General features: G+C 39.8%; 1 protein-coding gene across 4 annotated transcripts in view; it reads left to right on the forward strand.

Moving 5' to 3' along the window:
* LOC102166958 (contactin-associated protein-like 3) overlaps positions 1 to 23812 on the forward strand; it is a 205491-nt gene that overhangs the window by 151355 nt on the left and 30324 nt on the right. For all 4 annotated transcript variants that reach the window (XM_021072824.1, XM_021072822.1, XM_021072823.1 and 1 more), the window contains exons 13-15: positions 8509 to 8706; positions 12127 to 12283; positions 18510 to 18637. In XM_021072824.1, coding sequence (XP_020928483.1) covers positions 8509 to 8706; positions 12127 to 12283; positions 18510 to 18637 — 483 coding nt within the window. The remainder of the gene's footprint in view (positions 1 to 8508; positions 8707 to 12126; positions 12284 to 18509; positions 18638 to 23812) is intronic.

The raw sequence follows: 23812 nt of genomic DNA on the forward strand, positions 1-23812 counted from the left end.
CTATTGCATCATTTGAAACTATTTTCTCCCATTCTGTAAGTTGTCTTTTTGTTTTCTTTTTGGTTTCCTTTGCTGTGTAGAAGCTTGTCAGTTTGATTAGGTCCCATTGGTTTATTTTCGCTTTTGTTTCTGTTCCTTTGGGAGGCTGACCTGAGAAAACATTTGTAAGGTTGATATCAGAGAATGTTTTGCCTGTGGTCTCTTCTAGGAGTTTGATGGTGTCTTGTCTTACATTTCAGTCTTTAAGCCATTTTGAGTTTATTTTTGTGCATGGTGTGAAGGTGTGTTCCAGTTTCATTGATTTACATGCAGCTGTCCTGTTTTCCAAATACCACTTGCTGAAACAACTGTCTTTCCCATTGAATATTCTTGCCTCCTTTGTTGAAGATTAATTGACCGTAGGTGTCTGGGTTTATTTCTGGGTTCTCTATTTTGCTTCATTGGTCTGTCTGTCTGTTTTGGTACCAGTACCACACCGTCTTGATTACTGTGGCTTCATAATATTGCTTGAAGTCTGGGAGAGTTATGCCTCCTGCTTGGTTTTTTGTGTCTCAGAATTGCTTTGGCAATTCTGGGTCTTTTGTGGTTTCATATAAATTTTTGGATTGTTTGTTCTAGTTCTGTGAAAAATGTCATGGGTAATTTGATAGGGATTGAATTGAATCTGTAGGTTGCTTTGGGTAGTATGGTCTTTTTTACAATATTAATTTTTTCAACCCAGGAACATGGAATTTCTTTGCATCCTCTTTAATTTCCTTGATTAATGTTTTATGGTTCTCAGCATATAAGTCTTTCACCTCCTTGGTCAAGTTTATCCCCAGGTATTTGATTTATTGGGGTGCAATTTTAAAAGGTATTGTATTTTTTTATTCCTTTCTAATATTTCACTGTTAATATACAGAAATGTGACTGGTTTCTGAATGTTAATCTTATATTCTGCTACTTTGCTGAATTTGTTGATCAGTTTGAGTAGTTTTTGGGCTGAGTCCTTAGGGTTTTCTATATGTAGTATCATGTCATCTGCATACAGTGACAATTTTACCTCTTCTCTTCCAATTTGGATACCTTTTATTTCTTTTGTCTGATTGCTGTGGCTAGGACTTCCAGTACTATGTTGAATAACCGTGGTGAGAGTGGGCATCCTTGTCTTGTTCCAGATTTTAGTGGGAAGGCTTTCTGCTTTTCTGCATTGAGTATTATATTTGCTGTGGGTTTGTCATACATGGCTTTTATTATGTCAAGGTATGTTCCCTCTATACCCACTTTGGTAAGAGTTTTGATCATGAATGGATGTTGGACTTTGTCAGATGCTTTTTCTGCATCTATTGAGATGATCATGTGGTTTTTGACTTTTCTCTTGTTAATGTTGTGTATGATGTTGATTGATTTGCATACGTTGAACCATCCTTGTGAACCTGGGGTGAATCCTACTTGGTCGTGGTGTGTGATCTGTTTTACATGTTGTTGGATTCTCAACATTGTTGAGATAACGTTCCAAAATTATGATTGAGGTGGAACATTACGTGGATCATGGGACTTACACACATACACAAACAGAATGAAGAGCAGGAATTAAAATATTTCCGTGAGAATTTCCAAGTAATATTAAAGGATTTTTAATAAACTCAAAGTCATAGGGAAAGCAAGGTGCTAAAGACAAAGAACCATACAGGCCAATCCAAAGGCCAACGAATATTTCCAGCAACGTATTTAATCAAAAATTAAAAACATTCAGATGACTCCTAGCAAAAACCCAAGGAATGAACCAGAGTTACAGCTAAATGGTCCCAAAGGTCATATAAGGTCCCCTTTGACAAATCTACTTATTGATAGAGGAAGATCTTAGAGTCCTAATTCTTTTCTCCCAACCTGACATAGGTCCACTATGACAATTTTGCCTTCTATGTGATGCTATGATGCCTGTGGACAATTAAACATTCTCTAATTACAAAACACAAGTACTAACACTTGGAAAAATAGATTGAAAAAATGAAATTCTAAATCAATGGCTAAAATTATATCCTTGATAATAGCCTTCAAACACGCAGTACTAAGACATACTCTGCATGCATTTTAGTACCATTAGTACAGAAACAACCAAAACAAAGACGAAAAGGTAAACCATATTGAATGGACTGCTTGTGAAATTTGTTGCCAGATCTATTCCCTTTCTAAAAAGAAGAAATAGAACATAATTTCTCGAGGACAAAATGAGGAACACCAATGACTTTGCCAGCTGAGACAGATAGGGCTGTTTGTGCCCACCCTAAATGTAGGTTGGTTGTTTTCTATTTTCATAGCTGTGGGCTTCAGAAACTGGCTCTCAGTGCATTGTGAGAATAATTGTCACAGGCAGAAGATGGGTTACAGCCAGAGCAGTGACTCAACTTCCGGTCCATAAACATCACCTGGAGGAGTTTCCGTCCTGGCTCAGAGGTAACAAACCCGACTAATATTCATGAGGATGAAGGTTTGAGCCCTGGCCTTGCTCAGTGGATTAAGAATCCAGCATTGCTGTGGCTGTGGCTGGCAACTACAGCTCCGATTTGACCCCTAGCCTGGGAACCTCCATATGCTGCAGGTGTAGCCCTAAAACGCAAAAAAAAAAAAGGAAAAAAAAAAGAATCACCTGGAGGCTTGATGAACACCCCACTCCACTCAGATCTTGATTTATTGACTCAGCAAATTAATAATCCAGCACTTCTTATTTTCACTGAGTCACTTACCTTTATGCAAACCAAGCAATCATGTTTCTTAAACAACCCTTTTCCCTGCATCACAAATTGTGTAGGGCCTCCAGCACTGTGGTTTAGTAAAGGACAATCAGCCCAACTGTCTTACACATATAACTCATGTCATTTAAAAAAAAAATTTCTCTATAGATGGGTACAGATAGACCCAGACAGGTGTTTTACATTTGTATATTTGCATAGAATTTCTTTCTTTCACTCTGCTCTTGCTAGAATTCCTACCTTGGCGTAATCAAACAGCTCCCTTTTCAGTTATTTACTCGATTCATGCCTTCATTCAATCATTCTACACACTTACTTTGTACTACAAACTTCCAGGCACTATGCTGTGTTTGAGGAATGAAAGGAAAATTAACTGCTTTCATAGACCTTCAGACCAGTGAGGTAGACAGATGTTAATTCAACTAACTGGAAATGTTATGAATATGATATGTTTTGCATTTGCTGTTTTAAGTAGATATCAGCACTTGTTGGAAATGTGTCGGAAAGACAGTGAGTGTGGATCGGAGCGTTTCTTTCATGAACAAATACACAACTGTTGCGACATATATTTTCTTTGCTTAGAAAGAGTTGTGATTTCGTTGTTCTCAGCTTTGCAGTAGAAAAACTGGGATTTGGCAGGAAGCATGACGTCACTGTACATTTACCACGTGTGGCAAGTTTTGTTTGGAACTAATGCTTCTTACAAACAATTCTATAATGTCAAAATGTAGGATTTCTAAGAAAAAAGAAAGAAGAGCTGCTCTTTGATGATTATCATACACCATGAGCCTGCATCTCTTTTATACTGGTTTTTGCCCAGAGGAACCCTTTCTGCCCCCACTGAAGGGACGTTATTCTAGCCAGCTTCCCTCAGCTACTAAAGGCAGTTTTTTATTTTTATTTTTTAAAATTTAATTTACTTTAATTATTTTTTTAAAGCCCGCACCCATGGCATATGGAAGCTCCCAGGCTAGGGGTCGAATCAGAGCTGCAGCTGCCAACCTATACCACAGCAATGCCAGATCCGTGCCGCATCTGTGACCTGCACCACAGCTCACGGCAACACCAGATCCGTAACCCACTAAGTGAGGCCAGGGATTGAACTCACGTCTTCATGGATACTAGTTGGGTTCCTTACCACTGAGCCACAATGGGAACTCCTTAAATGTAGTTTTTTAAACAGGCAGTTCCTGCCATGACTCAGCAGTTTAAGAACCTGACATAGTGTCTGTGAGGATGTGGCTTCCATCCCTGTCCTCACTCAGTGGGTTAAGGATCTGGCATTGCCTCAAGCTGCTGTGTAGGTCACAGATATGGCTAATATCCAGCAGGGTGGCTGTGGTGTAGGCCTGCAGCTGCACTCTGATTTGACCCCTAGCCCTGAAACTTCCATATGTGGCCATAAAAAGAAAACAAAATTAAGGTACATCATGAAAAACCTCAAGGCCCCAGAATTGTGCCAAGAAGGGCTGCCCTTATGAGGACCCTCTCGCAAATATTGATCAGGAAGGACCCACAGGTGTAAGGCCAGGACCAATACCACCTCGGACCCTTCCAGGCCCTGGAGGCCATCTGCCTAGAACTGTCATCTCTCTCCTGCAGTAAAACACATGCACCCAGTCCTCCTTGGCCTTGGCAGACAGATGACAGGGCAGGGCCTGGTGCCTCTGAGTTCCAGGGCAGGGCTAGGTAAGGGCAGACCACCACCTTCCTCAGGGCACCCACTGGACATTCAGAGCAGTGCAGTTGGCCATTACCAACACGATGGGCACAGAAATGTCCGTGACCTACGTCTTTTTTCTTCTGGAGTTTTTCCACTGGAAATGTAGGGGAGGGCTCAGCTGCACGTAGGACACTCCGGGAAGATTATGGACCTCAGCAGCCTGTGAGAACTTCGCCTACTCACAAGGCTCAGCCACTCACACTTGTGTTGCTTAGAAATATGTGGCAGGAGTTCCCGTTATGGCTCAGTGGTAATGAACCCTGCTAGGATCCTTGAGGACTCAGGTTTGATCCCTGGCCCCGCTCCATAAGTTAAGGATCCAGCACTACCACGAGCTCCTCTGTAGGTTGGAGATGCAACTCGGATCCTGTGTTGCTGGGCGCTGTGGTGTAGGTTAGCAGCTGCAGCTCTGACTAGACCCCTAGCCTGGGAACCTCTATCTGCTGCAGGTGCAAAGAAAAAGAAATGTGTGGCAAAGTTACATGGTTTCATGAAGTTGGGCCAGTGAGATTTTCTAGACTTCCATTTTCTTATCTGTGTGATGAGAGAGTTAGGCTGGATGACAGATAACACCAGTTGTGATGGTGTTTCTCTCTGGGTGGTTCACTCGCTGGGAGAAGCTCTGAGAAGGCTGTCTTGGGTCTCTTTTGGACTAGTCAGATCATCTTTGATGATTAAGGAATGGCTGCCAGCATTGACGTTAATCTGCCCTTATTAATCATCGTGCATGCATCTTCTTCACCTGTTATTTATCTGGAGATAGATATGGCAAGTTTAATCATCTGGCATATTGCCTCCCGAGACTTCTGGGAATAAGAACATGCACCTTATTCCCATCAGAAGAAATGGAGGCAGCTGGCTTCATTTCCCAAGAGGCGGTGTCTGGACACAGATTGGACTTCATTTCAGGCATCCGTAGGAGAAGAGATTTTTGCCCTAACTTTCCTCGGGGTCGAGTCCCAGATCATGAGTGATGATGGGTCCACCAACGATGAAGGCATTAGGTTTTTTTTTGTGATGAAGTCTTTTTCCGGTTTTTTACCCCCTCAGAAAGATGGAAATGAGCATAGCAGATATGCTTGCAATTTACATTTACTTGAACGTGTAAAATAAAGGTATTTCTTTTTCCATCCAGCTACCCATTTTCCTATAAAAGACTCCCTGTATAGTTCAGCAGCTGTTACACAGTTTATAGTAAGTCAAGGAAGTGTTGCCCCTTGCAAAGTGGATATAATTTGGCAAAATAAACAGAAACTTGGGGATGTCATGTGATACGGTAAGTCAGCGTCACTTAGAGACTGCTTACCAAACCTTGGCTACAGGTTCATTTTACTGCGCAAGTGATTTCCCTGCTTGTGTGTAGAGGAAAGGCTCCAGTGAGTTGAAGAAATAGGATCTGATGGGGTCTAATTCCATGTTAGTTGAAAAATCCTGTTGAAATCTGTCCACTATTAAAAATAATTTCCTCAGCTCCAAAATCGTGCTTCAGACTAGAGCGAATAATAGCTAAGTATTTTTCCATCATGCTGGTTACTCAAATTCCTGTCTGTCTCCTCCTGCTTGGAAGTTCAGATTATGCTGCATCTCAAAAAGTTCTTTCTCTCTCTCTCTCTCTCTTTTTTTTTTTTTCCTACTTTTTAGGGCTGCTCCTGCAGCCCATTGAAGTTCCCAGGCTAGGTGTTGAATTGAAGCTGCACCTGCCAGCCATAGCCACAGCCACAGCAATGCCAGATCCAAGCCGCATCTGCAACCTACACCTCAAGTCATGGCAACTCCGGATCCTTAACCCACTGAATGAGGCCAGGGATCACACCTGCATTCTCATGGATACTAGTTGGGTTCCTTACTGCTGAGCCACAACGGGAACTCCTCAGAAAGTTCTTTCTTAATCATAGTTTTGAAAGCTATGAAAATGATATCCTGTGGGATATTAGGGAAACATAATGTGTCTTCGTTGGGATCTTCCACATACTATTTCTAAATAGGGCAATCATATAAAGTATTCTTTTTTTCAGAAGTCCAGTTTTGAGGTTCTTTCTAACCTTCCTCTTCTCTCCACTTGAAAAGATTTCTGTTATTACACCTTAGCCATGCAAGCCCATAAATCTATCATACTGACCACTAGCCTACAGGAACTCTTCAGGCACATCATTTTTCTTTGTGCCCTACGTCATGAAAATAAATGTCACAATGGCATTATAATGGATGAACTCCCAAGCCTAACACCATCTTCTGCGTGGCTCCTTTTTACCTGCATTTCATTTGATGGAAGGAGCCCCAAGGGTGAATGGGAGTAGGTAATTACAAAAAATAATCAGGCCCATTTAAGTAATTTTCCATGAAAATGTTGAAATAGAAAATGTCTAGTGAAAACATGATTAAGAGAGGAAAAAAAAAATCTGTGGAATTCAGGTTGCTGTAGGAATATTCACAGCCGTTGCTGCAGGAACCCTCACAACCCCCTGTAGTGAGCAGAGAGAGGCAGGTGATCTGTTAAGTCTTTTTTCCTAATTGAATGTAAAACTGTATTAGTCATGCTGACTCACAGTTTGTTCCTGTTCTTGCTAGTTTTTGCATATTTTATAATTTTTTTTTCTATAGGCTTTGATCCAGAGTTTTTCCTATGACCCTTGGAGGTTTTTTCCCCTGGATCTCTGAGTATCTTTGACAGTTAGAACGTCTCGAGTATGGCTGTTGAATGTGCCCCAGACCCAAATTCCCAGGGCAGGACAGGGGTAGGGCCTTCACAGTGGGTTCCTTGTAGCATTGTTTTGATTTTTGAATATTGCTCGTGTATGAGCTCTTAAAAAAAACTAAAACTAAACTCCACGTGACTATTGCCTGCCCCTGTACTGTGGAAAGTTTATGTGGAGACTGATCGTTTTATCAAATGCACATTACAGAGGAAGAGATGTGACTTGACCTTGTAAGTATAGTTGCATTAAAGCACCTGGAACTCAGCCTTTTAGCCTCTGATGCATGGACATTTTATACTGTGGGAGCTTTTATACCTTCATGGTGGGAGGTGTATTTCGGGGAAGATAGAAACAGTCAAGGTGTTTTTCTTCTGTTATAAACAATGTGCAGTGTGTATTGTTTTTCAAAATCTCTTTAAAAATATAGGTAATCAATGTCACAGAAATATGCAAGAATTTTCCAGCACATATTTGTGTAGCTATGGTTACTGCCAGGAATATAGTCATGCTATTTACTCCAAGGCACTGTGTCTTTTAGTGCTGATCTCTGAATGAGTTGCTAACACATTATTAGTCAATTTTTGTTAAAAATATTTTTCTCTTTCTTTCTGTCTTTCTGTCTTTCCTTTCTTTCTTCTTTTTCGGGCTGCACCCTCCGCATATGGAGGCTCCCAGGCTGGGGTCGAATCAGAGCTGTAGCCACCAGCCTACACCACAGCCACAGCAACTCAGGATCCGAGCCTCCTCTGCAACCTACACCCCAGCTCACGGCAACGCTGGATCCTTAACCCACTGAGTGAGGCCAGAGATGGAACCTGCGTTCTCATGGATGCCAGTCACATTTGCTTCCACTGAGCCACCATGGGAACTCCCCCAAATATTTATTTTCTATTATTTTGCATGATCACGTGAGCCTCTTATTCCTCAAAAATGTCTTTTACACATTCCTTTGATTATCAGAGGAAAAGATACTCCACCAGATTGAGGAATATGCTTATTAAAAAGGTAAATATTTACACAATAACCTTTGGCTTTCTGCTTGTAGTAATGAAAAAATAATAATAACCAAAATGTTCTATTCATAACTTTGTGTATTATACCACAGAATTTAAAAAACTGGCCTCCCGACAACGTTGACTGTAATCATGGTAATGCAAATTTCAGTAAAGAGAATCCCTATTGTTAACATTGTAAGAATTCCACTCATGTCGATTCTAATTTCAAAGAGATATGGTGGCTACAAAAATAAAACCCTTCACTCAAAGAAAAGATGCTTCTGATTTTCCTATTTATGTTTAATGATTCCATCCTCATCACAGTCTCCTTTCTCCCTCTCAACCCCTTTTCTGCCCATAAGACACCACATGGACCTCAGTGCAGCACAATGGCTCCCATTGGGTCAGGGTCAAAAGCTGGAATGGAGAAAGCCCTCGTCCTATGGTTTTCAAGTACACAGCCAGCATGGACCAGCTCCAGGCCATAATTGACCATGCAGACCATTGCCGACAGCAGCTGACTTTCCACTGCAAGAGGTCAAGGCCTTCAACCTCCCACGGTGAGTAGTCAGAGTAATCAGACATCACAAGCTATAGTTGCCACGTGTCACAATGGCCAGGGCCACACATGCATGGGACTCTGTGCCCAGAGTGCCCAGGTCACAATCTGGAAATGACAGAGATACTTTTCTTTTTAGCAAAGAGCAAAGTCAATGTGTTGCTCTTTGCTCAAAGCCCCAGATGAAGTTTCTCTCCACACTCAACCGGGCAACTGAGCAGTAAAAGCCTCCTTTAGAAGCCCCTGGGATGCTCAGTGCTCGTCCGCCATGAAGGGCAGTGACATCTTAATTCTGTTTTATCTTAGGAAAGATCACTAACAACAACGTGGCTTAGTTATCTGGAAGTGATTATTCCCCAAGATTCCTCCTAGACTGAGCACCATTCGTGTCTTGGCTAACTATATATTAGGGAACAATGTTGGTGTCATTGGCTCTTTCATGCAGCATAGCTGCTGAGAGTTTATTTTTCATATCATTTCTACTTTTAAACCTTTCTCTTTTGCTCTTGTATTTTCCTCCTTTGAAATATCTCATCTTGTTGGAATGTGCAACCTCAGTGCCTTCATGAAACCGCTTGGTTTTTCTGGAGGCTGGCCTGACCCTTCTCTGATCAGGCATCTGGGGAATGGAGTGAGCAGAGGGCAGGAGGCAGGTCCTCTGAGTTCAAGCCCCTAGCCTGTCCCTCAGCAGTTATGGGACTTGGGAAATCATTTTATCTTTCCGAGTCTTTAGAGCTAAGGCACTCACCTTGCCAGGTCTTAATTGCACCATGTCTATAAATTGCATGAAATAAATACTACTTATTTGCACCTCTCCAGTTTATTGAATTTGTGGTTAGTGCAAGAGGGTTTAGTACTTACTAATAGTTGATTGCTGCCAAATGGCTCACTGAACTAAAACTGTATGTTCCCAGGAGAATGAGAAAGCTGCCTCCAAGAGAATAAGTTAGTATTATGGGTTGTCTAACCTGGGAAAACAAGGCAAAGTCAGAGTAGTGTTGGAACCAACCACTAACAAAGTCATAAAACAAAACCACCCAGTGAGTCAGGGAGCAAACTCATACATACTAGAATATAGTATATTCCAGAATCTGGACACCACCCAGAGCAGCAAAGGATTCCCCACATGAAGGTCCAGTGTCTGCCTATTGATTTGCATGGGGTTACTCAGTTGTTAGCCCTTCAATATAAATACATAAAGCAGCAGCAGCAACAACCAAAACAAATATTTAATGCAAGTATTTCATTGGGGCTAGGGGAAAAGATGACAAGAGAAAAGACTTTTAAACTTGACAGGCACCCGCTAAAGACACAAAATGAGAGAATTCATTACCGTTACATGCTCTAGTTATTTGCATTTCATATATGCTGCAACTGGAGAATTTTTAGTACAAACTAAATTTAAGCAAATTCAATACAGACCTATATATTTCCAGAAGTGCTTAATTAAAATAGAGATGAGGTAGGCAAAGAATGCAGTCTGATACACCTTAAAGTTGTTGCACCGATTTGCTCAGTATTATCAATAAACACAAATGGGCATGTGGAGCTTTGATGCCGCTCTTGGGTGGAGGGCGTGAAAACAACAAAGCCTTCTCTTGGGTCCCTCATGAGATGGTTGCAGTGCGAAAACAGCACCAAGGGACTCAATATGGGAAACAAGTAGCTTAGGAATTTTATGGGGTAGAGCATTGGTTTTGGTTTCCAAGAGGGCTGGTGGGGGAGCAGTGAGCCCAAGATCTCACTAGGGTCCTGGAACATTTTTCCTTCAGCATCTCTAAGGTGTCTGTTAGACAGCATCAGGGCCCATGATTACAGGTGGCTAAAGATGAAGTTAGACGACAGTAAGCCTTGACTATTTAGTCACCACACTGTGAATGCTTGAGGTCACCGAGGATGGTAGCTGTGGCTGGAGAGGACAGTGAAGCACGGGCTAAAATAATTGAGGAAGTGGAGCCCGGCAGCCTGGTCATCCCTGTTTCTCCTGCTGCTTTTCATTTCAGCCTCGAGTTCTTCTTCATGTTATTCTTAATCATTTCTTATGCAAATTCTCTGAGTTACCCAAAGAATCTTGAATTGAGCCACATGCATTCTGTTCCTTTAACAACCCTTGACGGTTCTTAGTTTATAGAGAAAAAAGGAGGCACGCAGTGGTGCATTTGTGTATAATCTCTTTGTGCTTCAGTCTATGGAAGCACATGTTGAATACTTCCATGTTTAAAATGGAATTTTGAAAAACACCTCTTACGTATCTATTAAATATGAAGCTAAAAAGATCTTCCACCCCCCACCCAGAGATAAGTTTTCAACATATTAAAAAAAAAAAGATGGTCGATATTGATTTCTTGGCATATGTCTCACCCACTGGGCTGCGGTGGGTGGTAATAAACGCAGTCCGTGTCTTTACAAGCTGAGAGGTTGGAGGCAGAAGCCGAAGTCTCATTGAACAGGGAGCCTTAATGAGCAATGGTGGTTGGAAGTTAGGGAGATGCTGTTTCAGATTCTCGGTGGTGACCTGATGGCGACAACTTAAAAGAGTTTGAAAGAGCATGTGACAATGAATAGGGACCTTTTCAGAGCCAAGTGATTTGATGTCACTTCTGTTTCCCCTCCTGCCCCGATTCTCTGTTTCGTAGGGACTGTTTCCCCTCTCCCCTCCCCCGAGTTCCATCTTCTCTGATGACCCCTCCCAGATGTCCTGTAATGCACCAGGGTCTCAGCAGCATCTTTGGCAGACATGAGCAGACCTGCAGAGTTGAGGCAGCCTCTGGCCCGGTCACTTAATTATGTATTGCACTGAGGAGGGAGTTGCGTTCAAGAACTGAGCTGTTGTTGTCTGGGAGTTGTTCCAAATCAAAGACTCAGTTCAGGCCTGAAGAAGGCTTCTCAGTGCCATTTCTTTAGTTTCCAAATGCAGAGCAACCTATTTGGTGTGAGAAAGCAGCATATGTCTCCAAGAAAACTTTTAAGACAGGCTAAGAAGTACCAATGTGTTTATTTTGCATAATAAAATGAAGTTTTTTCAATGGCATTTTAAGATCTCAAAGAGATTTCAGATTCAGTGTATAAATTACTCTGGTTTTTATTTTGATGACAGTTCTTTCTTGAATGCTCTTTCCAAAGAAATTATGTGATTGGAGTCCTCAAGAGAAATATGTAAATATCATGCTTGAATGAGTTAGTTCCTACTTGCTTATTTTCTAATAAAAGAAATATGATGACAAAGTAAGTCTTGACATTAAAATATATATTTTAAACAGCTGGACGTCCTCTTAAAAGTGATCCTATTGCTGAGTTAAAATATGCTCACTTCTAAAATAGTCTCTCTATGTTTTAAACAGAGGGGAGTAAAGGAACTATATTGGGGAGGCAGGCAGTGGGGGGCAAAGTAGGTGTCACCTTTCTCATACTTGTCTTTCAGATGGAACCCCAGTGAGCTGGTGGGTTGGAAGAACCAATGAAACACACACTTACTGGGGAGGTTCTCTGCCTGATGCTCAAAAATGTACTTGTGGATTAGAGGGGAACTGCATTGATTCTCAATATTACTGCAACTGTGATGCTGACCGGAATGAATGGTGATTTCCATATAATTTCCCTGTGCAAACTGTAATTTTTTTTTTTATTGCTTGAACAATGTACCTTAGGCAGACATTGGACACAACAGTAAATAAACGGAATACATTAAAGTATTCCCTAGCAGAGTTCCTGTTGTGGCGCGGCGGAAACGATGAGGAACCATGAGGTTGCAGGTTCGATCCCTGGCCTCACTCAGTGGGTTAAGGATCCGGCGTTGCCGTGAGCTGTGGAGTAGGTTGCAGAAGTGGCTCGGATCTGGCGTTGCTGTGGCTGTGGTGTAGGCCGGCAGCTATAGCTCTGATTAGACCCCTAGCCTGGGAACCTCCATATGCCGTGGGTGTGGCCCTAAAATGACAAAAGACAAAAAGAAAAAAAATAAAGTATTTCCTAGCAAGTAAAAGTATAAACTTTGATGCCTATGACATAATTATTTGGAAGCCTAAACTGTTAGGTAGCTCTTTCTGTTTATCTGTGAATAACTAACCATGTCCATTGTGTTTTTCTAATAAGACAAAACAGGAATACCAGATTAATGTTTCCTATTCATTGAAAGTGAAACATCAGACTTATTACTGTTAATACAGTTAATAAAGCGACCACCCCAAGGCTGATCCAGGCTTGTTTGGTGACCTTCCTAATTTCCAGTTGTTTTCTTAAATAATCACATAGGGGAAACCAGACAATACCTTGAGCCTATGAAAGGGGATACACAGACCTCACCATGCAGCTGGAGGTCTCAGAAGGCTAAAAATCCAAAGAAAAGGTAGATGAGGACACGCCTTCCAGTCAGCACTCTAGAAAAAAATAGCTCCCTGAAAACCCATATCTACAGACTTGCTCTCACACAGATTTGGAGCCCAAATTTCTATAACTGGGATGGTCCTTGAATTACGTTAGCATGCCCAGAGGTTGGCCGCATCAATGGCTCATTGTAGGATTGCTCGAGATTCTTACAGAAGTCCTGCCCTCCCCTGCCTCAACGGATTCTCACAGATAAAATGCCACCGAACATGTATAATCCAGGGTTATACAACACTGGAGGACAGACGTGGGAGGCAGAAGCCACCATGAAGAGCTGCCTAAAAATCTCAGATAATAGATACATTAAAAATGTACGATAAATACGTGAGCTGTTTGAAACATCAAAACTGGAATTGAAACATGAGAAAGCAATCAGATCCTATTAACGAAGGTAATTATGGCTTACAAAAGAATCAAAGAAGTGTTTAGACATGCAAATATTATCCAATGACGACATCATCCAGTTTAAGACTTGTTGGATCAGATATGAGATACATGTGATCAGAAAATTGGTGAAATGGAAAATATGTGTAAATACATGACACAGAAGGTATAAAACAGGGAAAAGCAAAATGGGTGTTTGGAAAGCGGCGACCTGGAGGAGTCATGTGAAAAAGACTGAATGTGTGTCTGATTAACATTTCAGGAGAGAGGAATTGCGGCAATTTAGAAGAGGCAATATTCAGGTAGCTGAGAAATTCCTAGATTTGAGAAAACATTAGAATACCAAACAGGATGAAAACAAGTAATTCCATTTCCGGACACACCATGGTGAAATCAAAGAACACTAAAGAGAATGTTAAAAGCAGCAGAGATACGGAGTTCCCGTCGTGGCACGGTGGTTAACGAATCCGACTAGGAACCATAAGGTTGCGGGTTCGGTCCCTGCCCTTGCTCAGTGGGTTAATGATCTGGCGTTGCCGTGAGCTGTGGTGTAGGTTGCAGACGCGGCTTGGATCCCGAGTTGCTGTGGCTCTGGCATAGGCTGGCAGCTACAGCTCCGATTCGACCCCTAGCTTGGGAACAGCCATATGCTGCGGGAGTGACCCTAGAAAAGGCAAAAAAAGACAAAATAAGTAAATAAATAATAAATAAATAAAAGCAGCAGAGATAAAAGGAAGATCCTTACAAGGAAAGACAGCCAGCCTGATGACCTTCCTAAACTGCATAGAACCCGACCACAGAGGGCAGGACACGCCCCTCACAGTGCAGAAATAAGTAACTGTCAAACTCCCAGTGCTGACCCAGCTGATACTTGAAACAGTAGAATAAAAGGAAGAGCCAAACAAACAGACACTGAAGAAATTTACCACCAGCAGACCCCACAAGAGGGATTTTTGAGGATCGTTTTCAGAACAAAAAAAAGCAATCTTAGAAGAAGGTCTCAGATGCAGGAAGAAATATCAAAAAAAAAAAAAAGAACGATAAACACAGAGGTTCAAACATCACAGAGGTAAATACTAGACACTGATAACATATAACTGTGTGCACTGAGTTGAAACAAGAGAAAAGCTATCAGATTCTATTAGCATGGATGATTGTAGTTTACAAAAAAACTAAAAGAATGTTTAGAAATAAAAGTACTGAAATTTAAAACTTGCTTTGTAAATGTTTATTATAATTATACCATGTAAAGTATATATGTTACAGTGTTAAGTGTAACCTCTAAAGAATAAAAACAAAGCATGTAATTATCAAATCAGTAGAGGGGAGAAAGGAAAAATGGGGTCTCTAAAACTTTGTTAATACAAAAGTGATAGGAAATGAGATTTTAAAAAGAAGAGGAAGCAAAAACAAATATAGCATAAGATAAAAATCTGTGAGTAATCATGCACAATATACATGCCAAAGTATCCATTTAAATCCAGATGTCATATTGAATTAAAACAATTATGTCTTTTTTTGTACACCTCAACATATTGAAAGCAAAATGATAAAATAAATTTATCAGGCAAATGTACACAAAAGTCAGGTAAATTTTAAAGTTTTTAATATAGACAACGATTAGTATTACTATACAATGATAGTTTTTAATTTCACCTGAGAAAACGAACAATCCTAAACTTGTATGTATCTAATAAAAATGACTCAAAATGTATATGGAAAAAAAATTGACAATACTAAAAGAAGAAATTCACAAATCAACCATGATAAGAAGTTTAAACATCTGTTAGTAGTTGGTAAGTCAAGTGAACAAAAATTAGTAAGGATATAGGATATTTTCAAGTGAAATAAATGATTTGTTGAACAAATAAACTTACAGAATACAGTTTTCTCAAGTAAGTACACACACGGTATTTTTGCAAACTGATTTTCCCAATGTTCCATAAACTGAAACTCAAAAAATTTAACAGCAGTTGTTAGCATATGGACAGTTTCTCTGAATACAATGCAATTAGGTTAGAAATGAGTAATAGAAAGTTAAAAATATATATATATATGAGACAATTCAAAACTATAGTTGGAAAGATTGGAACGATTGAAAAGGAAATAAAGATTACATTACCCAGAAAATATGATTGTCAACTAAGAAAACTAAGAAAGTATAGAGAAATATTATTGAAATTAAAGTGTTGTAAAGCTACTTACTGAATATGAGAATAGCTGCTCTTATCAAGACTGTGTTACCATAAGAAAATACTAGAAAAACTAATTTCTAAAGCCTCAGAGTGTAGTACCTTAGAATAAAGATAACAAAAATATGCAAGACTTTTATGGAAAAGACACCATAAAACTTTATTATGAAAATGCAAGAAGACCTAAATAAGTGGAGACCTTGCACTACTGCCACAAATAGGAAAACTAAGTATCTCTCCTCCAAATTATTGTCTTGGATCCACTTAATTCCAAGCACAGGCTAACATTTGTTTATCTTTTTGGATGGTGACACACTGGTTCTAACGTTTATTTGAGAAGGAATAGTTCATGAATAGCTAAGATGATTCTGAAGATAGAAACAAAGTTGAGAGACCTGCCCAGCCAGACACGCAGATGTTTTATGACGCCACAGTTATTCATGCAGAGGGGGTTTGACAAAGGGGTGAGCAAACAGAACAACAAAACCCAATAAAGAGCCTGGGAGTTTTCAAAATACATCATTCTGGGTGATGGAATTTATGTTGTCACCAGTCCCTCTTTCTCCCAAACAATTTTAAAACTTAAAAATGACCCAATATTTCTCTCCTGCAGTTTTCCCAACTCAAAATAGGTAAAGCTCTGTTATACCTCAAAAGTATCTACTGATAAACGACAAACAGAATAATTTCTAGATAATTTGAAACTGGAAACAAAAAAAGATGAATTTGGAAGTTCTCTTACTGAGTGTTTAAAACCGTTGTGAGAAATTTTCATGCCTAGAGATGCAATTTTTGCAAATTTGGTGTGTGTGGGGGGAACTGAGAAGCACGAGGAAAACAGACATAGCTATAAATTAGGCAGTTTTGAATGATTTGGGTGACCATGGTATATAATGTCTTGCATATAGCATGAGCAATTGGGAATGACCTGTACTAATAAAGAATTTTAAAACAAGAATTGTTTCAAATCCTCTCATATTCAGGAAGGTACTTTGCAAGCAACAGAATGAAAAAAGACTTTTATTTTACATTATGTGCGTTATAATTTTTTAAAGTTTTTTTTCAGGGCTCTTGGATGTGTTGTCAATGTTAAGAACAGAATTGAAGTGCAGCTTTTTCCTACATTAAAAAATGGAGCTTTTAAAAGCTACTTTAAAATTCAAAGATTCTCCGTGAAACACTTAGATTTTTCCTCTCAGATTCTACCAAAATAGTAATCACGGGAATTAAAATATTTATTTGTAACATTTACTTGATATTTAATACCAGGATTAATTTGGTATGTTATCCCCACATTTACCACAAAATAAATTTCCAGACTGGCACTGCCCCGTGATGTAGTGGCACCGTCTAGCTTGTGACCACTGTTCCCAGCAAACCCAAGTGTCATATATTTGAGATGATCTGCCTACGTGCTTCCCTCCTCGGGAATCGCAGGGGCTTCACCAGATAAAGCCATGTTGTTTAAATGAGTCTGATTTTTGGAAGCAATCTTATTTTTAAAAATCACTGCTTAAATTTCAGGGTATTTAGTTCATATTTTTCATATCTTACCACATGCACTGCCAGTCACTGTGTTCACATTTTTAAACAAAATTAAAATTTAATAACTTCCCATTTTCTAACTTAAAAGAATATTTTGATGCCTGACAGAATTGGCATGATTAACTATTAAGTGAGGGGGTTTTTTGTTTTGTTTTGTTTGCAGCAATGTCGTTAGGTTGAGCCATGTGAAACAGCTAATTTTTGGACCTGCACAAGTGGCAGTTTCAAATGTTTCAGCTTGTATATACAGGAGTGAAAAGTGGCTTTATAACTGTTAGAAGTTAGAACTTACTAAGTTCTACAAAGAACAATAAATTAGACACAGTATTATTTGTTCATTAACCAGAAATACACATATAATTGAAGTATACAATTAAAACATGAGCAATTTACAGAATGTAGGAAAACCTTCCTACTTTGTCCAGAGAGGATGTTGGTGGTACAACATCCAGCCAACTTACCCACCAGGTCTTGGCTCCTGTTCTAGTCTTTATTGTATTGTTCCCCAAATAATCACTTACATGCTAGTATTACAGTCGTTATTGCTATTATTTATAACATCCACTAAACTTTTGGGGGACGTTGATGGTTGGTTTTGTGTTTCTATCCCCAACACACAGGCTCTGGCATATAGAAGATGTGTGATGAGTTTGTTGAATGAATGGATGGTGACAGAGTCACTGACAAGACACTTTCCCATATGCATGTTCCCACTTGTTAATTTGAGGAGTGTATTGTATCATATCTTCATCATGATTTTGAATCAGTATTTTGTTTGATTTTGATAGTATATTAATGGTTTCATTGAAGAAGGAAATGCTTCATAACCACCGTAGGGATTTCTGAAACTTCAGTAAAAAAAAAAAAACAAGCCTGAGAACTGAAAACCTAAATCTTGTCAGTGAGGTGTTTTGTCTTTTTTCTTTTTCTTTCTTCGTCTTTTTTTTGGAAGGCAGACTGCTCTTGCCAAAGTTCTGCATCTAAGTATTACACAGCGGCTGAATTGGAAAGAGCAGTGACCTGCTTAATTGCATTGATAAGTAATTTCATGTCTGTACCCATGACCATGACTTTGGACTTGCCTTCTTTCTTCTCTGTGGTCACATGGATGAATAATGGTGTCTGGTTCTCAGATGACCTTGTTCAGTTTATTACTCTGTTTGTAAGTGTTCAGAGGAGTCCTTTGATTTCCTTGTTACATATTTATGAATTTAGCTTAATACCTCTTGAAGTGCAATACAAGACTGTTACTATTCTGTGTGTTATTCAGAATAATATTAAGACGGTTGTATTTGTTTTCTAGGACCAGCGACACAGTAATCCTTTCCCGTAAGGAGCACCTACCGGTCACTCAGGTTGTGATGAGAGACACAGGCCGACCACATTCTGAAGTGGCTTATACACTGGGGCCTCTGCTCTGCTCAGGGGACAGTAAGTAGTGGCAAAATGAAATGTCTTGACGCCTACTAACACATGTCAGTATCTTATGAGAAATCTAGGTGCCTGTCTATACTGATGATCTATACTTTATGAGGAACATATTATCGTAATAAAATAAGTCTATATTATTAACGTAATTGAGAAAAAATAAATCACCTTTAGATTGTATGTCTCTTATGTAGCATTTACATTACTGCTGCAAAGATGCATGGAATGATCTGAAATATCTTATCACTTATTCAGCAAAGGTGTAATATTTACCTATTAAGCATAAGGCACTCTGTTGAGTGCTGAGATGCCTGATAATCAGTGCTGTAAGATAATGAGAAAATGAGAAGACAGACCCCATCAAATGTACCCATTCATTAATGCCTTCTCAATATTTACACAGGAAGCCTCAATGCACCTAACCCTACTTACCCTTCCAACTGCTTCTGGATTTCTTGAGTATCTGTCATGTGCCTAAAATAACTGAAATAACATATGTAGGCTGTATTTTTTTTGTTTGTTTTTTGTCTTTTAAGGCCGAACCCTCAGCATATGGACGTTTCCAGGCTAGGGGTCAAATTGGAGCTGTAGCTGCCAGCCTATGCCACAGCCACAGCAATGTGGGATCTGAGCCATGTCTGTGACCTACATTGAAGCTAGAGGCAAGGCTAGATCTTTAACCCACTGCATGAGACCAGGGATCAAACCCGTGTCCTCAAGGATACTAGTGGGGTTCGTTTCCACTGAGCCACAAAAGGAGCTACGGTAGACTCTATTTTTAATTTCCCTCTTTCTAGCTACCCTTGAATATCAGGCCTTCTCCACTGCTCCCCGGAACCTGCTCTTTCCAGGTCACCAATGAGACCTCAGGGTTGCTAAATCCAGTTGTTACTCTCAGATATCATCTGAATTGACCTGTCAGCAACTTTGGATTCCTTGCATGATTCATTCTTCTTTCATTCACTTTCTTTACTTGGTGCCAGCATATCACAAAATTCTGGTTTTCCTCTCCCCCTCTGCCCAGTCTTCCTTCATCTTGTCAGTAGGATAATGTTGCAATTCCTCCAAGACTATTCTCCAGCTTTTCTCCTCCCCGCTCTCCATTGGTGATCTTTCCACACCATCTCATCACTTTAAATCCAACATTGATGGCAATGACTTCCACGTCCATACCTGCACCCAGTCTTTCTGAACTCACCACTCCCTGCATCCAACTGGCTATTCTGTGCTTCTTCATTCCCACTGGCATTTTAAACTCAACTTGTCAGAAAGAAAGAAAGAGAGAGAGAGAGAGAGAGAGAGAGAAGGAAAGAAAGAAAGAAGAAAGAAGAAAGAAAGAAAGAAAGAAAGAAAGAAAGAAAGAAAGAGGAAGAGAAAGAGAGGAGGGAGGGGCGAAGGAAGGAGAAAAAGAAAAAATATTTCCATAACAACCTTTCTCAACTCAGTACATGGCAACTCCATTTTCGCTGTTGCTCCTTAGACTGAAGACATTATGTTCACTCAGAACTTTCTCTCTCTCTCTCTCTTTTAAATATTTGTAGGGCCACACCTGTGGCATATGGACATTCCCAGGCTAAGGGTCGAATCAGAGCTGTAGCCGCTGACCTACGCCACAGCCACAGCAACGCCATATCCGAGCTTCATCTGTGACCTACACCACAGCTCAGGACAGCGCTGGATCCTTAACCCACTGAGCAAAGCCAGGGATCGAACCTGTGTCCTCACGGGTGCTAGTCAGATTTGTTTCTGCTGAGCCATGACGGGAACTCCAGAATTTCTCTTTTCTATCGTAACCTATATCGAATTCATTGGCAAATCTGATTGCTTCTCACTTGAAAAATGGTTCTAGAATTTACCTCCATTATCGCTTTGCCAGGCTTTTTGTTGTGGACCCATCACTGGCCTACCTGCTACCATAGCTGATACTCCACACGGTAGCCAGAGGGGTCACCTCAGCCCTCTGCCTCCAACCTCTTCAGTGGCACTCATCTCAGAGGAGAGGCCAAAGTGCAATGTCCACTAGGGTCACAGTAACCATGCTGCCCTCTAAGCCAGGCAGGACTGAATTGGGTCCTGTAAAACCATAGCCCTCCCTGGGGCCTCATAGGAGGTATTGCGGTATAAGGGGATCCTGGCATTTCTGAAACTTACTATTGAAAAAAGTAAGAGTTTCCTATTTCAGATAGTAAAAATACTGAGAGGTGGACAGTCAAAATGTAGGGAGCCTATGAACGTGCCTTGACTACTGATAACAGTATGCAGAGTTGTTTTTCTCACTCATGACATAAAAATGCAAACCACAGTTCTGTTCCTGGATAAGATGAAGTAGGTACAACCCACCCCATTTCTCTTACTGAATCCACTCCTAAAACCTAGAGAGAATGTGTGAAACAATTATCTCAGGACTCTGGAAAATGAAGAGCAGCAGGGAATAGAAAGCAAAATTCACCATTTGATTTCCCTCCAGCATCTCAGCCACTGGGTCACAGATGGAAAGAAATCCAGGAGAAGCTCTCTATGTCCTGCATGGAGAAGGGAATATGGAACTCCTAACCGTCCAAGAGCACAGGAAACTCTTTTCCCCCTTATCTCTGTTTGCTGAGGTCTCAGTTCCCAGGTAGCCCCATGGCAATAGTGGCAGAGGCTGCCTCTGAAGCCTGCAGGAGCCAGAGCTCTGAGAAAAGAGGTCTTCTGCACTGGACAGGACAGCCCTGGCTCTAAGACAGTGACAGACTCATGTTACTTCTGTTTTCTTTCTCTGTTCACTCATCACTTGGCAACAGACATGGATACAGATGCAGAAGTGCATAAGAGAGCACAATAAAGCAGGCTACATAGAGCCTCAGTTTTCTGGTTGTATTATTGGAAAGGGAGCCCCAGGGAACTGACAAGTACCTGGAAGAGCACAGAGAGGGAAGCCTTCAGGAAAGAGATGTCATAAGTTGTTTATGAAGTCCTGGGTTCACCTCAGAACTATGCATGCCTGGATCTGGTCCTAATTATAGACCAAAGAAGTTGAGAACTGAACTAAGAGGCTGCAGCCCAGAGCTCAGACTGGTCACTGAGTGGTGCAAAGGTGAGGCAGATCTGAATAGTACTGCAGATGCTCAAAAACTGGACAGCCCTCAGAGCCTACAGAAGGCAGGCTGGAATACATCGCCAGATCCTAACCAAGCCAGCTGCCTGCAAAATAAGAAAAATATCAGTATGATCCTTGAATTTAAACAAAGTCCAGAATTTGTTAACATCATATTTTAAATATCTAGGAAATAATCCAAAATTACTTAGCATATAAAGAACCAGCAAAAGCTAAATTTGCATGAGAAAAAGTAATCAACAGCTACCAATGACACAGGGTTAGAATTATCTGATAAAGACTTTAAAACAGGTATTGCACCAAAAAACCCTAACAAGTAATAATAAATGCTTTTGAAACAAATAGAAAAAGGAGAACATTTCAGCAAAGAAATAGGATATATAAAGGAGAGCTAAATGGAAACTTTAGAACTAAGAAGTGCAGTAACAGAAATAAAAAAAATGCACTGGATAGACTAACTGGTAGATCTGAGATGAAACAGTCAATGACCTTGAAGATAAATAGAAATTATCCAGTTTAAGAGAAAGAAAGAAAATTGGAAAAAAAAAAATGAACAGGGCTTCAGGGACCTGTTGGTTAATAATAAAAGATATAACATTCATGTAATTAAATTTCCAGAGGAAGGGAGGGAAGAATGCGGATGTTGAAAAAATATTTGAAAAAATAATGGCTGGAAACTTTATAAGTTTGGCAAAAGAGAGACTTGAGAAGTTGAATGAAACTGAAACAGGATAAACACAAATAAATTCACGTCTAGACATATCATAATCAAACTGCTGAGAACTAAAGACAATGAGAAAAATTTGAAATCAGCCAGAGAAAATAATGATGCACTGCCTATAGGGGAACAAGATTCAAATGACACTGAGTTTCTTGCCAGAAAGATGGAGGCCAGGAGAGAGTAGCTAAGTGCCCAAAGCAAAGAATTGTTAGTCCAGAATTCTATATGCAGCAAAAATGTCCTTTAGGAATCAGTAAAATTCGAAAAAACCTCAAAACTAAAAGCATTCATTGCTAGAAGTCATCCTTTAAAAGAATTTCTAGAGGAAGTTTCTTGGATAGAAAGAAAGTGATATCAGAAGGACATCTGGATTTTCAGAAATAAAAAATCAGCATTAGATAAATGCCAGGGTAAACTTAATAAATTATTTTTCTTTTGAGTTATTTTAAATATATCTGAGGATTGAAAGCAAAAAATACAATGCTATTTCTCAGGGTTTTTGTTTCATGTAGATGTAATCATATGGAAACGACAGTGTAAACAGGAGTAAGTAAAGGGACAAAATTGTTGCCAAGGTCTTTACAAATCACTTCAAGTGGTTAAAACACAGATTCTAAGCAGACTGAGAAAGTTAAGTATATGTAGTAGTCCCTAAAAGAACCAATAGACAAATACAAATAGAATGCTGAAAAAAATGTTGAAATAATCCAAAAAGAGACAGAAAGGGGGGAACAAGAAAAAAAAAAAAAAAGAGAACAAATGAGAAAAAAATAATAAAATGATAGACCTAGTATATCAACATTCATATTTAATATAAGTGATCTAAATTAACCAGTTAAAAGGCAAATTGTTTTGACTCAGCTATATTCTGTGTACAAGAAATTCAAATATAATGACATAATAAAAGAAAATGATGGGGAAAACTATATACTACAAAAACACAAATTTAAGGAAAACTGGACTTTCTATATTAAAAATTTTGCTTGGAAACCAAAAAAAAGAACAATTTTTTTTGTGTGTGTGTTTTTGCCTTTTCTAGGGCTGCACCCGCAGCATATGGAGGTTCCCAGGGTAGAGGTACACCACAGCCAAAGCAACGCAGGATCCTTAACCCCTGAGCAAGGCCAGGGATCAAACCCACAGCTTCATGGTTCTTAGTCTCATTCATTACCACTGAGCCATGATGAGAACTCCAGGAATAAATATTTATAAATATTTTTTAAAGGAACAAGAAGACCTAAGAAAGAATCTTAAATGTTTATGCTAATAACTGAGCTTCAAAAAACACAAAGCAATAATTGACAGGACTGAAGGAAGAAATAGAAAAATCCATAATTATGATTAAAGAGACCAATACTCC

The sequence above is a fragment of the Sus scrofa genome, chromosome 14 (genome assembly GCF_000003025.6).
Source record: "Sus scrofa isolate TJ Tabasco breed Duroc chromosome 14, Sscrofa11.1, whole genome shotgun sequence".
Lineage (NCBI taxonomy): Eukaryota > Metazoa > Chordata > Mammalia > Artiodactyla > Suidae > Sus > Sus scrofa.